This window comes from Oncorhynchus mykiss, chromosome 16 (assembly GCF_013265735.2).
Source record: "Oncorhynchus mykiss isolate Arlee chromosome 16, USDA_OmykA_1.1, whole genome shotgun sequence".
NCBI lineage: Eukaryota > Metazoa > Chordata > Actinopteri > Salmoniformes > Salmonidae > Oncorhynchus > Oncorhynchus mykiss.
Window position 1 is genome coordinate 18,065,198 of NC_048580.1, and position 14,766 is coordinate 18,079,963.

General features: G+C 42.6%; 1 protein-coding gene across 2 annotated transcripts in view; it reads right to left on the reverse strand.

Moving 5' to 3' along the window:
• LOC110491491 (vesicle-fusing ATPase) overlaps positions 1–8,192 on the reverse strand; it is a 46,876-nt gene extending 38,684 nt beyond the window's left edge. The window contains exon 1 of one of the 2 annotated variants that reach the window (XM_036946370.1): positions 7,997–8,192. Coding sequence is in view for 1 of the 2 variants with exons in the window: in XM_036946369.1 (XP_036802264.1) it covers positions 7,997–8,008 (12 nt within the window). In the remaining variant the exon portion in view is untranslated. The remainder of the gene's footprint in view (positions 1–7,996) is intronic. The other variant, XM_036946369.1, reaches the window with a different exon arrangement.
• Positions 8,193–14,766: the final 6,574 nt, after the last annotated feature.

Here is a 14,766-nt window from a genome sequence, read left to right on the forward strand (position 1 = left end):
AGTTGTAATATAATAACACACACGACAAAGAGGGCTGCTTTGCTGTCCTAATGATCCGGATTGTTCACAGCAGGGAAACGTGTGAAACAGTAGAAACGGAGGTGGAAATTGTGGTGAATTATCTATCAGGTCTAAGGGACACTTCAGGCCAATTTGCAAAAAGAAAACTCTTCTTAACAATGATTAAGATGTGAGGAATTCAAATTAGATGGTAAAAAGCCACTCATGGACCACCCAAACCAAGCCCACCCCAGGACACGGTATAATTTAATTTGTTTGACAAGTTGTATAAAGCCTGGACTTGGAATATTGTTTATGCATACAATATAATGTATTCTCAGTGAATTTCAGGAATTTTTATTCCCTGTTCAAAGAAATTAGCCATTGAAATTGCTTGCATTTTCCCAATAAATTAAGTGAAAGTACCAAGTGTTGCCCACTAGATGCCGCTGTTCCTGCTACTGCCACACCATTTTATCAATTTTGCTGGTCTCTTGTGTTTATCAAATGTATCACAACAATTTCTTTGCAACTTTGGTCAGAAAACCAATAGCTTTCGCTCATGATGAAAATACATGGTGTGGTCGTCATCACAATTCTATCCAGTCTTCCATGAAAGCAAAGAAGTTTGTCCTTCTCTTAGCAACCTAATTCTTCAACCCAACTCTCCTTGAATAGTCCAACAAGAGGCAGCTCTCAGGGGGCTACCCCTATGGTGCAATTCTCATATCAATACTTTTCATACAAGCCCAAAACTTTGGAGAAATGGGCTAGTGACTAAAATGTTGTGACAACACTAAGAAAATAATACAATTATAAACCACTGCATGGCAGTCATTTGTTTTTCAGTACAATTATTAGAAAACATCTATGTGTAGTGTGATTAGTGACATTTACTATTAAATCCAACCCAATACCATTTGAAAACACCATATAGTGTGTGTTTGGGACTTTTACCATTGAAAACTCTTAGAGACCATAACATTGAAACCAGTAGATCTGCTATAGACCAGTAGTTTGTTTGTTCACCAAACACACAGGGTCGGTTTCCTGTTCACAGATTAAGCCTAAGAGAAAGACAAACTAAATTGCTTTCATGGAGGACTGGCTTGAATTGTGAGGATGACCACAATGTATATTTATCATGAGCAAAAGCTATTGGTTTTCTACCCAAAGTCATAAAGTACTTAAGTAAAAATACTTTAAAGTACTACAAGCCCCGTCAACGTTAATGGGGGCCTGTTCGGCCCATCTTTTCCTGTAGTTCACAATCAGCTCCTTTGTCTTGCTAACATTGAGGGAGATATTGTTGTCCTGGCACCACACTGCAAGTTCTCTGACCTGTTCTCGTTGTCGGTGATCAGGCCCACCACTGTTGTGTCGTCAGGAAACTTAATGATGGTGTGTTTGGCCACACAGTCGTGGGTGAACAGGGAGTACAGGAGGGGACTTAGTATACACCCCTGAGGGGCCCCAGTGTTGAGAATCAGTGTGGCAGACGTGTTGTTGCCTACCCTTACCACCTGGGAGCAGCCCATCAGGAAATCCAGGATCCAGTTACAGAGGGAGGGGTTTAGTCCCAGGGTCCTTAGCTTAGTGATGAGCTTTGAGGGCCCTATGGTGTTGAACGCTGAGCTGTAGTCAATGAACAGCATTCTCACATAAGTGTTCCTTCTGTACAGGTGGGAAAGGGCAGTGTGGAGTGCGATAACATCATCTGTGGATCTGTTTGGGCGGTATGCGAATTGGAGTGGGTCTAGGGTATTTTTATTTGACCTTTATTTAACTAGACAAGTCAGTTGGAAGTTTACATACACTTAGTTTGGAGTGAATAAAACTTGTTTTTCAACCACTCCACAAATGTCTATAGTTTTGGCAAGTCGGTTAGGACATCTACTTTGTGCATGACACAATTTTTCCAACAATTGTTTACAGACAGCTTGTTTAATTCACTGTATCATAATTCCAGTGGGTCAGAAGTTTGAGCGGCCTTTCAGGTTATGTCGATATAGGACTCGTTTTACTGTTGTTCTGGGATTGATTTGCACTTTTCGCACCAAAGTACGTTCATCTCTAGGAGACAGAATTTGAATACTTGTAGGTCTTCTATCCCCGATATCCTTCAACCCTTATCTTATTCTCTCGATATTAGCTAAAATGCCAACATCGGAATCGGCCGATGTCTAGTTTAACGGCGATGTTAAAAACCAATGTCAAAGCTACCGTGCATACCTATATAACGTAGGTACATGACGCAATGTCGCCACGTAATATTTTGCGCTACACGTGCAACACAGCATTCCTAACCTAGCCCACAATGTCTGCTGTGTGGGTCAAGCAGTCAACAAGTCGAGCAGTCATTTGAAAGAGTAAGAAAATTTCAGCGAGACAACTCAAAGGTGAAATCCATTAAAGTCAAGATAATAGAATTCATTGCCCTTGACAATCATCCATTCTCTGTCGTGGATGATGTTGGCTTTCGCCGACTGGTCGAGCACCGGTACACACTACCAAGTGTGCTATTTTTCAGATGTTGCCCTACCGGAATTACACAGTAATAGCGTTACTGATATTAGCTTCACGACATACTATGGAATGCCATTTGGCTCTTTGCGTGTCAAAAAATATACAGTAGCACTGTCAAAGCAGTACAAAAAAAGTCTGCAAACAAGCAAACCCCAGACACGAATGATGCGTTTACAGTACCCAGTTGGTAATAAAGCATCATTTGTTCGACTGCAACTTATGGGGTTGCTAGCTTTAGCTTGGTACCTAGCTAGCACCATTACAACCAGCCTGAAAACAATGACCAGTAGAAACTGCAGTCATTTTCAGTATTCTTGTGAAACCTTGTGAGTAAGTATTAGCAAGGTTGCCACTTGTTGTTCGCCTATTGAAATTGAACTTCAGTTCATGAAAATAAATAGCTAGCCAGCTACTTAACCCTGTTGCCCAAAGCTAATGTTATAAGCAGCCAGCTAGCTTCATCTGGCTAGTGAGGCTCGACCGGACCGGGTTATGTGTTGTGAAGCTATCCACAATAAGATTTAGGCACAATAGTGGAATTTGCGGTTTGCATTCAAAATAAAATTGTAATTGACAGTGATGCAAATTAATACAAAATAGTAGACTTATACTTTTATTTTGAAGGCTAACCGCAAAGTCCACTATTGTGGCTAACCCTTATTGTGGCTAGCTTCACATAGATGGGGCCGACCACCATTAATCAAATAAGAACTGTCTTATAAATTAGGGTTATTTTAGATGATGACACCTAGCTATATAGTTAGCTAGCTAACTATAGCTACTGAAACAGACTGTGTCATTTTGCTATGTTTTTGGGGAAGAAAAATGTTTGCATCTATGAGCTAGCTAGCTTTTTTAATGACCAGCACTGTAGGTGCACGAGACAACTTTACCAGCATCATAGCACACGTATCGATGAATTGTTGTGACATGAAATACGAGTGATAGTGTAATCAATGTGTGATAACTACGTAAAAAATGTCTGAACGTGTTAAATTATTATGTAACGTGCAGTCATATTCAGGTCCTGATTGGTCAAAGAGTGTTATTTGACGTGTATCTTTTTTGACACACAAAGACCCAACCAGCGTTCCATAGAAATCCTGGTTGAGAATGAAACGACTGAACAAATGAACAACGAAACAGCACAGCAAGTAAGTGAAAGAAAGGGGTTTTGATTCTGTTTTACTGGTAATGGGGACATACGTCCCTGATGACGCTGGGCCAATTGTGCACCACCCTATGGGACTCCCGATCATGGCTGGAAGTGATACAGCCTGGATTCGAACCACGGACTGTTGTTAAACCTCTTGCCTATGACCGCTGCATCCATGTGTGTGTGTTAACTATTTAACTGTACTAGAATACTTAAAAGGCCGCTAAAATTTTAAATATTGGTTATCGGTATAATTTTTATTGGCAAGGAAAATATTGAATATCGGTATCAGCCAAAAATGTAATATCGGTGCATCACTCATTTCAATCCAAAAAATAGAAAGGGCTTAATGTTTACGAGGCCTTAATAGGTACACTTACCACATATGCTGAGCACTTAATGGAAAACTGTGGAATACTGAGGTCAGTTGGCTGACAGGAGCAAATATCTAGGGCTTTTCACCCTCTAAGGCAAAGAAAGACTTTCTAATGATGTGTGGAACACTAAGAGCACAGTTTTAACTAAGCAGTTTCAATTAAGTTATTGCGAGTTGCAGATTTTGTTAAGGGAATTCTTCACATTCTTTTGAAATGTAATCAGCTCAAAATGAAAAGAAAAAACCTACAGGAAAAACTACACGTGAACAAGACTCTGCTTGATTTAAGTACAGTTAACTGCCAAAATAAAGAACCAAAAGAAAGTGTCTGAATAGGGCGTTGGGCCACCACGAGCCAGAACAGCTTCAATGCATCTTGGCATAGATGGTACAACTGTCTGAAGGTCTATTGGAGAGATGCGACACAATTCTTCCACGAGAAATTCCATTATTTGGTGTTTTGTTGAAGGCGTTGCTTAAACTGGTGCAGTGATTTTCAATGCCTGTGTGCAGATGATAAACTGTTTCCACTAGATTCCAAGGCCAGAAAAAGTCCAAAATCTCTATCGTAAAAATTCATCAAAACAAAAATGTGCTTTTTGGTAATGATAAACACGGGTGAAATTAGCGCAAGGATGGGGGCCTCTTGTTTCTGTTTTTGAGGAAGGAGACTTCACTTCCTTCTTTTCCAGAACAGAAAAACCTACTGAACGCAGCCGGGCAGGATATGAGATATTATTTTTGGTAAACAAGGAAATTAGTGATGGGGTGAATGCTCAAGCAATTATCCTATTCTCGCAGACAGTTATGCTGACAGCTGCAGCAGGGGCCCCAGTCACATCATAACACTATGTTATCCACAGATTCCACACATTACAGTCAAAGATGAATCTCCATTTCATATGTGCAACAGTGCCACTGTCAGTCAGTGGATACCTAGATGGCTAGCTAGTCCACATTGTTCATAGAGCTAGAGCGAAAGTGGAAAGCTATAGGTAACGTTCAATTACATTTGGACTTCACTATCGGTTGTGCCTCTTTCCCAGCAGTTGGCTATTTCAATGTCACTTCCCTGCTGGTACTAGTGTGTGTAGGCATGGGAGTATCTACACTAGAGTACATGGACACCCCTTCAAATGAGTGGATTTGGCTTTCAGCCACACCCGTTGCTGACAGGTGTATAAAATCAAGCACAGCCATGCAATCTACATAGACAAACATTGGCAATAGAATGGCCCGTACTGAAGAGCTCAGTGACTTTCGAATTGGCATCTCCAACAGGTCAGTTTGTCAAATTTATGCCCTGCAAGAGCTGCCCCGGTCAACTGTCCGTGCTGTTATTGTGAAGTGGAAACGTCTAGGAGCAACAACGGCTCTTCCGTATAGTGGTAGGAAACATAAGCTCACAGAACGGGACCGCCGAACGCTGAAGCGCATAGCGCGTAAAATTCATCTGTCCTCGGTTGCAACACTCACTACTAAGTTTCAAAACTGCCTCTGGAAGCAATTTCAGCACAATAACTGTTTTCGGAAGCTTCATGAAATGGGTTTCCATGGCCAAGTAGCAGCACCCAAGCCTAAGATCACCATGCGCAATGCCAAGTGTCAGCTGGAGTGGTGTAAAGCTCGCCACCATTGGACTCTAGAGCAGTGGAAATTTGTTCTCTGGGGTGATGAATCACGCTTCACCATCTGGCAGTTCAATGGACAAATCTGGGTTTGGATCATGCCAAGACAACGCTACCTGTCCCAATACATAGCGCCAACTGTAAAGTTTGGTAGAGGAAGTACAATGGTATGTGGCTATTTTTCATGGTTCAGGCTAGGCCCCTTAGTTCCAGTGAAAGGAAATCTTAACGCTACAGCATAGAATGACATTTTAGACGATTCTGTGCTTCTAACTTTGTGGCAACAGTTTGAGGAAGACACTTTACTGTTTCATTGTTACCATTCCATACAGAAATGTTTTTTTTTGAGATCGGTGTGGAAGAACTTGATTGGCCTGCACAAAGCACTGACCATTACCCCACCGAACACCTTTGGAATTAATTGGAACACCGACTGCGAGCCAGGCCTAATCCCCCAACTCAAGATTAAAGCCCAAGATTTTGGAATGAGATGTTCGACGAGCAGGTGTCCATATACTTTTGGCCATGTAGTGTACCTAGCTAGACTGGTCATAAAAGCTACTCAACAAGTTAGCCAGCTGTTAAACCTTGGCAGGTGAGATTTAGCTTAGCTAGATGTATCCTTTCATACTGCGCTGGCTTAGTTAGCTACTATTACTATGAGGTTTCCTTGTTGAGACCAGTTAGAAAAGACAGAGATAAACTATTTGAGTGTATTGTATTGTACAGTGTCATGTATTCATGGATGCCAAGGGAAGCAAGGCTTCACCCAAAAAAATACCAAGAACAAAATAAATGTATTTTGTCTCTGTGTTTCAAAATGTTCCTGCAATTTGCAAGTCTCTATGTATCTCACCAGAGAAAACATCAGAGCAAGCGAAACAGTGCCCCTCTGTCTCAGTATGTGTAGCCCATCTATCTCATGCTGTCTGGTCAAAATGAGTATGACATTGTTGCCGCCCATAGCATTGAATGCAAGGGAAGCCAGCTATCATTTGGCCTCCCTTGATAAAAATAAATAAAAATAATAATAGCCAATCACCATTGAGCTAAACTGATTGAGCTCAACTGTGAATGGTCTTGGCACACCAACAACAACAAAAAAATGTCAAGGGAAGCCAGTTTGGATGTGGCTTCACACCAAGCACATCAAAAGCAAAACTACATTTACAGAAAAAACTTGAATTGTTGCATCATGTTGTGTCGTTGTCCTCCATTGGCTACCTAGCTAGCTAAAATTGTCCCATTCCTAAATTACCATGGATGGAGATAGGGACTTGAACTTGTGGTTTTACCTACTTCTCCGTACTGATTATAACAGCGATTTGGATCCAACCATAAATTCAAACAATGTGCGCCTTGCCAGAGAGGGTAGAAGTTCAATATATAGCTAGATGTAGAAGGCTAACACTAATGCTAACTAGCTGGCCTGGCGCATCGTTGCCCATGAAAGGAAGTTAGGCCAGCGAGCAAGCATTTTAGCCTAGGATAACAAAAACTAAGTGTGTACTGTATGACAGTCATAGACCGGTTTGGCGACATGAAAGACAGGATGGTAGGGTGAGTGAACATGTTTTTTCTACTTGCGTACACACACACACAGAAATCAGTACCATGGACAGCTACATCATATTCGTTTACATTGATTGGCCCAAATTGTTTTTGGTATATCTTAGTTGTCACTGTATTAGAATAAGCATAAGTGATTTGATGATGTTGAAATATTGAGTTGAAATGGTGCTGGAATAGTGGAGGCAGCTCCTGTTTTCTTTGCAACTTTCGGTAACTCTCCATGGTTAAATCGATAGTTGTTTAAGTTGTCCGAAAAATGCTAAGTGCTTTTGTGGACTTTACCGGACAGATGTTGTTTTGTGATGAAACAACGGTGTGGTTGAAGTTATTCTGCCACTGTGTCTTATTGCCTCGACTTTAGGTCTATATCACGGTGGCAAGGCATATGAACTAACAGGTTATAGAATAAACAACAGACTATCACAACACATAGGTTGTAATATTGCTTTATCTTTCTGGCATGGCTTCCCCAGTTATTTTACCCACGCACCGGTACTCGCATTGTGTTGCTAGCAAGCTAGATATTGCATGGCTTGCAGTCACTAAGGTATGCTCGCAGTGGACACTGGTCATAAAATACTCGGTCTTCCGGGCTAAGATTTGAATTACGTAAATTGCTCTGCCACACAGGCTAGTGAGTTGGAGGTAGTAGCAGATGCTGAAAAATCCTTAAAACACAGCATTGTTATCAATGTGTAAATATGTTTAACTAAAGCCATTTACTTAAAGGAAACTCACCCGGCCGGCCATCTTGGTGTTTGTTGTCGTTTTTCAAATGCAATTCAGCATAAAAGTTCCCAACAGTGCTGTCAGCACAACCGTGCGTTGAACTCCACTACAGGCTTGAAAAATGGAGTGGGCGGGATCGACGTTGCTAATGAAGTGATGTCATCACGTACACGTTGGCGACGAAATCTTTGACCAGATACTCAAGTGACCGCTCAAACAATGAAAAAATAAAAATGGAAGGAAGTCGGGAAGAGGCAAGATCAAGTGGGACCATTCTAGCCAATGAGGGGGCAGATACGTGTTGCATAAAAGGCACAAATCTGATATAAAGTGCGTTGTTTCAAAGTTGCCGGGATGTCACATGTCCTATTTATAGCAGTACATTTTTATTTTTATTTATTTAACTAGGCAAATCAGTTAAGAACAAATTCTTATTTACAATGATGGCCTACCAAAAGGAAAAAGTTCTGCGGGGACGGGGGCTGGGATTAAAAAATAAAAATAAATGAATAAATAACATATAAATATAGGACAAAACACACATCACGCCAAGAGAGACCTAAGACAACAACATAGCAAGGCAGCAACACATGACAACACAGCATGGTAGCAGCACAAAACATGGTACAATCATTAATGGGCACAGACAACAGCACAAAGGGCAAGAAGGTAGAGACAATACATCATGCAAAGCAGCCACAACTGTCAGTAAGAGTGTCCAGGATTTGAGTCTTTGAATTAAGATATTGAGATAAAACTGTCCAGTTTGAGGGTTTGTTGCAGCTTGTTCCCATTCGCTAGCTACAGCGAAGTGAAAAGACAAGCGACCGAGGGATGTGTGCGCTTTGGGGACCTTTAACAGAATGTGACTGGCAGAACGGGTGTTGTATATGGAGGATGAGGGCTGCAGAAGATATCTCAGATAGGGGGGAGTGAGGCCTAAGAGGGTTTTATAAATAAGCATCAACCAGTGGGTCTTGCGACGGGTATACAGAGATGACCAGTTTACAGAGGAGTATAGAGTGCAGTGATGTGTCCTGTAAGGAGATTTGGTGGCAAATCTGATGACAGAATGATAAAGAACATCTAGGCGCTCGAGCGCACCCTTACCTGCTGATCTTACCGAATATCTCCAAGATCGCATAGCAGTTCAGACGTCTTTTGTCCTCGTCTTGTCGTGTCCTGTATATATATATATTTACAACTTTTTTCACATACATTTTATTTTTATTTTCCATCAACTCATCTTCTAAACACTCTCCTGCAACCAGCCTCACCAATTTATATTTATAAAAAAGTATTATTTACCTCAGATCTGTAATCCTCCAAGAAGCTAGCCAGAAACTAGCCAGAAGCTAGCCAGGAGCTAGCCCAGAAGCTAATCCAGAAGCTAATCAGAAGCTAGTTAGCTTCTTTACTGGCAAATCGTTAGTATCCAGCTAACCACGGTGTGTGGTCATCAGCTATCCTTTAGCTCGAAAATCTATCGAAAATCTATCGCCAGTTTTGTACGGCGCAGCGCGGCTCGGAACGGAACATACCGGACCAATTTTTCTCTCCATGTCCCTGGATTTCAACTGCTCTCTGGACATTCATACCCGGATCTCACAGCTAGCTAGCTGCTATCCGTGTGACAGTCGGCTTTCGTCGATTCCGGAGCAAACATCGATTGTTCCGGTGCTAGCCAGCTCCGTCAATCACTCCTGAGTTCCATCATTCACTCCTGGGCTGCAGTCACCTATCTGGACCCGTTTCACTGCCTACGCGGAGCCCCACCGGGCCTTCACAACTGGACTGCCGACGTTATCTACCTGAATGAGATCCGGCTGGCTCCTCTGTCGCGACGTTACCTGAACGCCCATCTGCGGCCCGCTAACCGTTAGCTGTCTTACCGGCTGCTATCTGAATAGACAATCGGACAATTTATTTATTTTTATTATTATTATGTTTTCTTCTCGGGCCTCTATAACTATATCTATTGTTCTTATTTTTGTTGTTGTTGTGTGATTTGGATTAATCCCCTCTACCACACGGAACCCCACTAATCTACTGACCGAACGCAAGAGGTGGCTAACAACAGACTCCATCCTATGCTAGCTTGCTACCGGTTGGCCTGGCTAGCTGTCTAAATCGCCGTGACCCTCAACCAACCTCTCCACTCACTGGACCCTTTTGATCACTCGACTAAGCATGCCTCTCCTTAATGTCAATATGTCTTGTCCATTGCTGTTCTGGTTAGTGTTTATTGGCTTATTTCACTGTAGAGCCTCTAGTCCTGCTCACTATACCTTATCCAACCTATTAGTTCCACCACCCACACATGCAATGACATCTCCTGGTTTCAATGATGTTTCTAGAGACAATATCTCTCTCTTCATCACTCAATACCTAGGTTTACCTCCACTGTATTCACATCCTACCTTACCTTTGTCTGTACATTATACCTTGATGCTATTTTATCGCCCCCAGAAACCTCCTTTTACTCTCTGTTCCAGACGTTCTAGACGACCAATTCTTATTGCTTTTAGCCGCACCCTTATTCTACTCCTCCTATGTTCCTCTGGCGATGTAGAGGTGAATCCAGGCCCTGCAGTGCCTAGCTCCACTCCTATTCCCCAGGCGCTCTCTTTTGACGACTTCTGTAACCGTAATAGCCTTGGTTTCATGCATGTTAACATTAGAAGCCTCCTCCCTAAGTTTGTTCTATTCACTGCTTTAGCACACTCTGCCAACCCGGATGTTCTAGCTGTGTCTGAATCCTGGCTTAGGAAGACCACCAAAAACTCAGACATTTTAATTCCAAACTACAACATTTTCAGACAAGATAGAACTGCCAAAGGGGGCGGTGTTGCAATCTACTGCAAAGATAGCCTGCAGAGTTCTGTCCTACTATCCAGGTCTGTACCCAAACAATTTGAACTTCTACTTTTAAAAATCCACCTCTCTAAAAACAAGTCTCTCACCGTTGCCGCCTGCTATAGACCACCCTCTGCCCCCAGCTGTGCTCTGGACACCATATGTGAACTGATTGCCCCCCATCTATCTTCAGAGCTCGTGCTGCTAGGCGACCTAAACTGGAACATGCTTAACACCCCAGCCATCCTACAATCTAAACTTGATGCCCTCAATCTCACACAAATTATCAATGAACCTACCAGGTACCCCCCCAAAGCCTTAAACACGGGCACCCTCATAGATATCATCCTAACCAACTTCCCCTCTAAATACACCTCTGCTGTCTTCAACCAAGATCTCAGCGATCACTGCCTCATTGCCTGCATCCGTAATGGGTCAGCGGTCAAACGACCTCCTCTCATCACTGTAAAACGCTCCCTGAAACACTTCAGCGAGCAGGCCTTTCTAATCGACCTGGCCGGGGTATCCTGGAAGGATATTGACCTCATCCCGTCAGTAGAGGATGCCTGGATATTTTTTTTTAAATGCCTTCCTAACCATCTTAAATAAACATGCCCCATTCAAGAAATTTAGAACCAGGAACAGATATAGCCCTTGGTTCTCCCCAGACCTGACTGCCCTTAACCAACACAAAAACATCCTATGGCGTTCTGCATTAGCATCGAACAGCCCCCGTGATATGCAGCTGTTCAGGGAAGCTAGAAACCATTATACACAGGCAGTTAGAAAAGCGAAGGCTAGCTTTTTCAAGCAGAAATTTGCTTCTTGCAACACTAACTCAAAAAGTTCTGGGACACTGTAAAGTCCATGGAGAATAAGAACACCTCCTCCCAGCTGCCCACTGCACTGAAGATAGGAAACACTGTCACCACTGATAAATCCACCATAATTTAAAATTTCAATAAGCATTTTTCTACTGCTGGCCATGCTTTCCACCTGGCTACTCCTACCCCTGTCAATAGCACTGCACCCCCAACAGCAACTCGCCCAAGCCTTCTCCATTTCTCCTTCTCCCAAATCCATTCAGTTGATGTTCTGAAAGAGCTGCAAAATCTGGACCCCTACAAATCAGCCGGGCTAGACAATCTGGACCCTTTCTTTCTAAAATTATCTGCCGAAATTGTTGCCACCCCTATTACTAGCCTGTTCAACCTCTCTTTCGTGTCGTCTGAGATTCCCATAGATTGGAAAGCAGCTGCGGTCATCCCCCTCTTCAAAGGGGGGGACACTCTTGACCCAAACTGCTACAGACCTATATCTATCCTACCATGCCTTTCTAAGGTCTTCGAAAGCCAAGTCAACAAACAGATTACCGACCATTTTGAATCTCACCATACCTTTTCTGCTATGCAATCTGGTTTCAGAGCTGGTCATGGGTGCACCTCAGCCACGCTCAAGGTCCTAAACGATATCTTAACCGCCATCGATAAGAAACATTACTGTGCAGCCGTATTCATTGATCTGGCCAAGGCTTTCGACTCTGTCAATCACCACATCCTCATCGGCAGACTCAACAGCCTTGGTTTCTCAAATGATTCCCTCGCCTGGTTCACCAACTACTTCTCTGATAGAGTTCAGTGTGTCAAATCGGAGGGTCTGTTGTCCGGACCTCTGGCAGTCTCTATGGGGGTGCCACAGGGTTCAATTCTTGGACCGACTCTCTTCTCTGTATACATCAATGAGGTCGCTCTTGCTGCTGGTGAGTCTCTGATCCACCTCTACGCAGACGACACCATTCTGTATACTTCCGGCCCTTCTTTGGACACTGTGTTAACAACCCTCCAGGCAAGCTTCAATGCCATACAACTCTCCTTCCGTGGCCTCCAATTGCTCTTAAATACAAGTAAAACTAAATGCATGCTCTTCAACCGATCGCTACCTGCACCTACCCGCCTGTCCAACATCACTACTCTGGACGGCTCTGACTTAGAATACATGGACAACTACAAATACTTAGGTGTCTGGTTAGACTGTAAACTCTCCTTCCAGACCCATATCAAACATCTCCAATCCAAAGTTAAATCTAGAATTGGCTTCCTATTTCGCAACAAAGCATCCTTCACTCATGCTGCCAAACATACCCTTGTAAAACTGACCATCCTACCAATCCTCGACTTTGGCGATGTAATTTACAAAATAGCCTCCAATACCCTACTCAACAAATTGGATGCAGTCTATCACAGTGCAATCCGTTTTGTCACCAAAGCCCCATATACTACCCACCATTGCGACCTGTACGCTCTCGTTGGCTGGCCCTCGCTTCATACTCGTCGCCAAACCCACTGGCTCCATGTCATCTACAAGACCCTCCTAGGTAAAGTCCCCCCTTATCTCAGCTCGCTGGTCACCATTGCATCTCCCACCTGTAGCACACGCTCCAGCAGGTATATCTCTCTAGTCACCCCCAAAACCAATTCTTTCTTTGGCCGCCTCTCCTTCCAGTTCTCTGCTGCCAATGACTGGAACGAACTACAAAAATCTCTGAAACTGGAAACACTTATCTCCCTCACTAGCTTTAAGCACCAACTGTCAGAGCAGCTCACAGATTACTGCACCTGTACATAGCCCACCTATAATTTAGCACAAACAACTACCTCTTTCCCTACTGTATTTAATTTATTTATTTATTTTGCTCCTTTGCACCCCATTATTTGTATTTCTACTTTGCACATTCTCCCATTGCAAATCTACCATTCCAGTGTTTTACTTGTTATATTGTATTTACTTTGCCACCATGGCCTTTTTGCCTTTACCTCCCTTATCTCACCTCATTTGCTCACATCGTATATAGACTTGTTTATACTGTATTATTGACTGTATGTTTGTTTTACTCCATGTGTAACTCTGTGTTGTTGTATGTATCGAACTGCTTTGCTTTATCTTGGCCAGGTCGCAATTGTAAATGAGAACTTGTTCTCAACTTGCCTACCTGGTTAAATAAAGGTGAAATAAATAAATAAATAAATAAAAACTTATCCTGATACCAGATTCGATTGACGCAACCCTTAACAGTTGCCTTATTGCTATTATAAACTGGTTACCAACGTAATTGAAGCAGTAAAAATACATGTTTTGTTATACCAGTGGTATACGGTCTGATATACCACGGCTGTTAGCCAATCAGCATTCAGGTCTCGAACCACCCAGTTTATAATACACAAATGACCACCGGCTAAATCTATGATATTAAAATGGCTATTTACTCTGTTTCATCTGAGTGCGCAATCTACAGTCTCATCAGCCTAGGCAGGGAAGTTATAAACTTGCTCTCCGCTATAAAATGCATCTAGACTTTATCTCACATTTCTTTTAGACTAACGTTTAGTTTTCTACAGGGGAGATTTGTATAAACCTTATTGTCTGTCTCGCCGGTATTTGCAACATTGTTTCAATATTCAAATTCTATCTACAACTGTCCCATAGTAATGAAAGTGTAGGGATCGGGACGAGAGAGAAGGCAGCGTTTCTCAGCCAGTCGTAATCATGAATCAGCTGGCATAATTTTTATGTATATATACAGAGAAAAGTCAATTGAATTGACTCAATTGAAAACAGGTAAAACTAAACGAAGTGCAGCTAGTTTGCAGTCTTTCCAGCTTCAGTTCTAAGTTATTGTGTTAGCTGTGTTGTTGGCTAGCTCCTCTGAACAACAGTGTCCTGACGAGAGAGCACATTTTCTATGCCAGGCGAAATCGTGCCTCATTAGCTCATTGTTATGGATGTCTCCAAATAAATGTCAGACGAAAACAGCTTAAACATGCAGCTACTTTGCGGTTTTTCTGGCTGCACTTTTTGACGTGACTGTAAATTAGCCGTAGTTGGCTAGCTAGCAAGCAAGGGATAAAACCGTTGCCAGTCAGTAT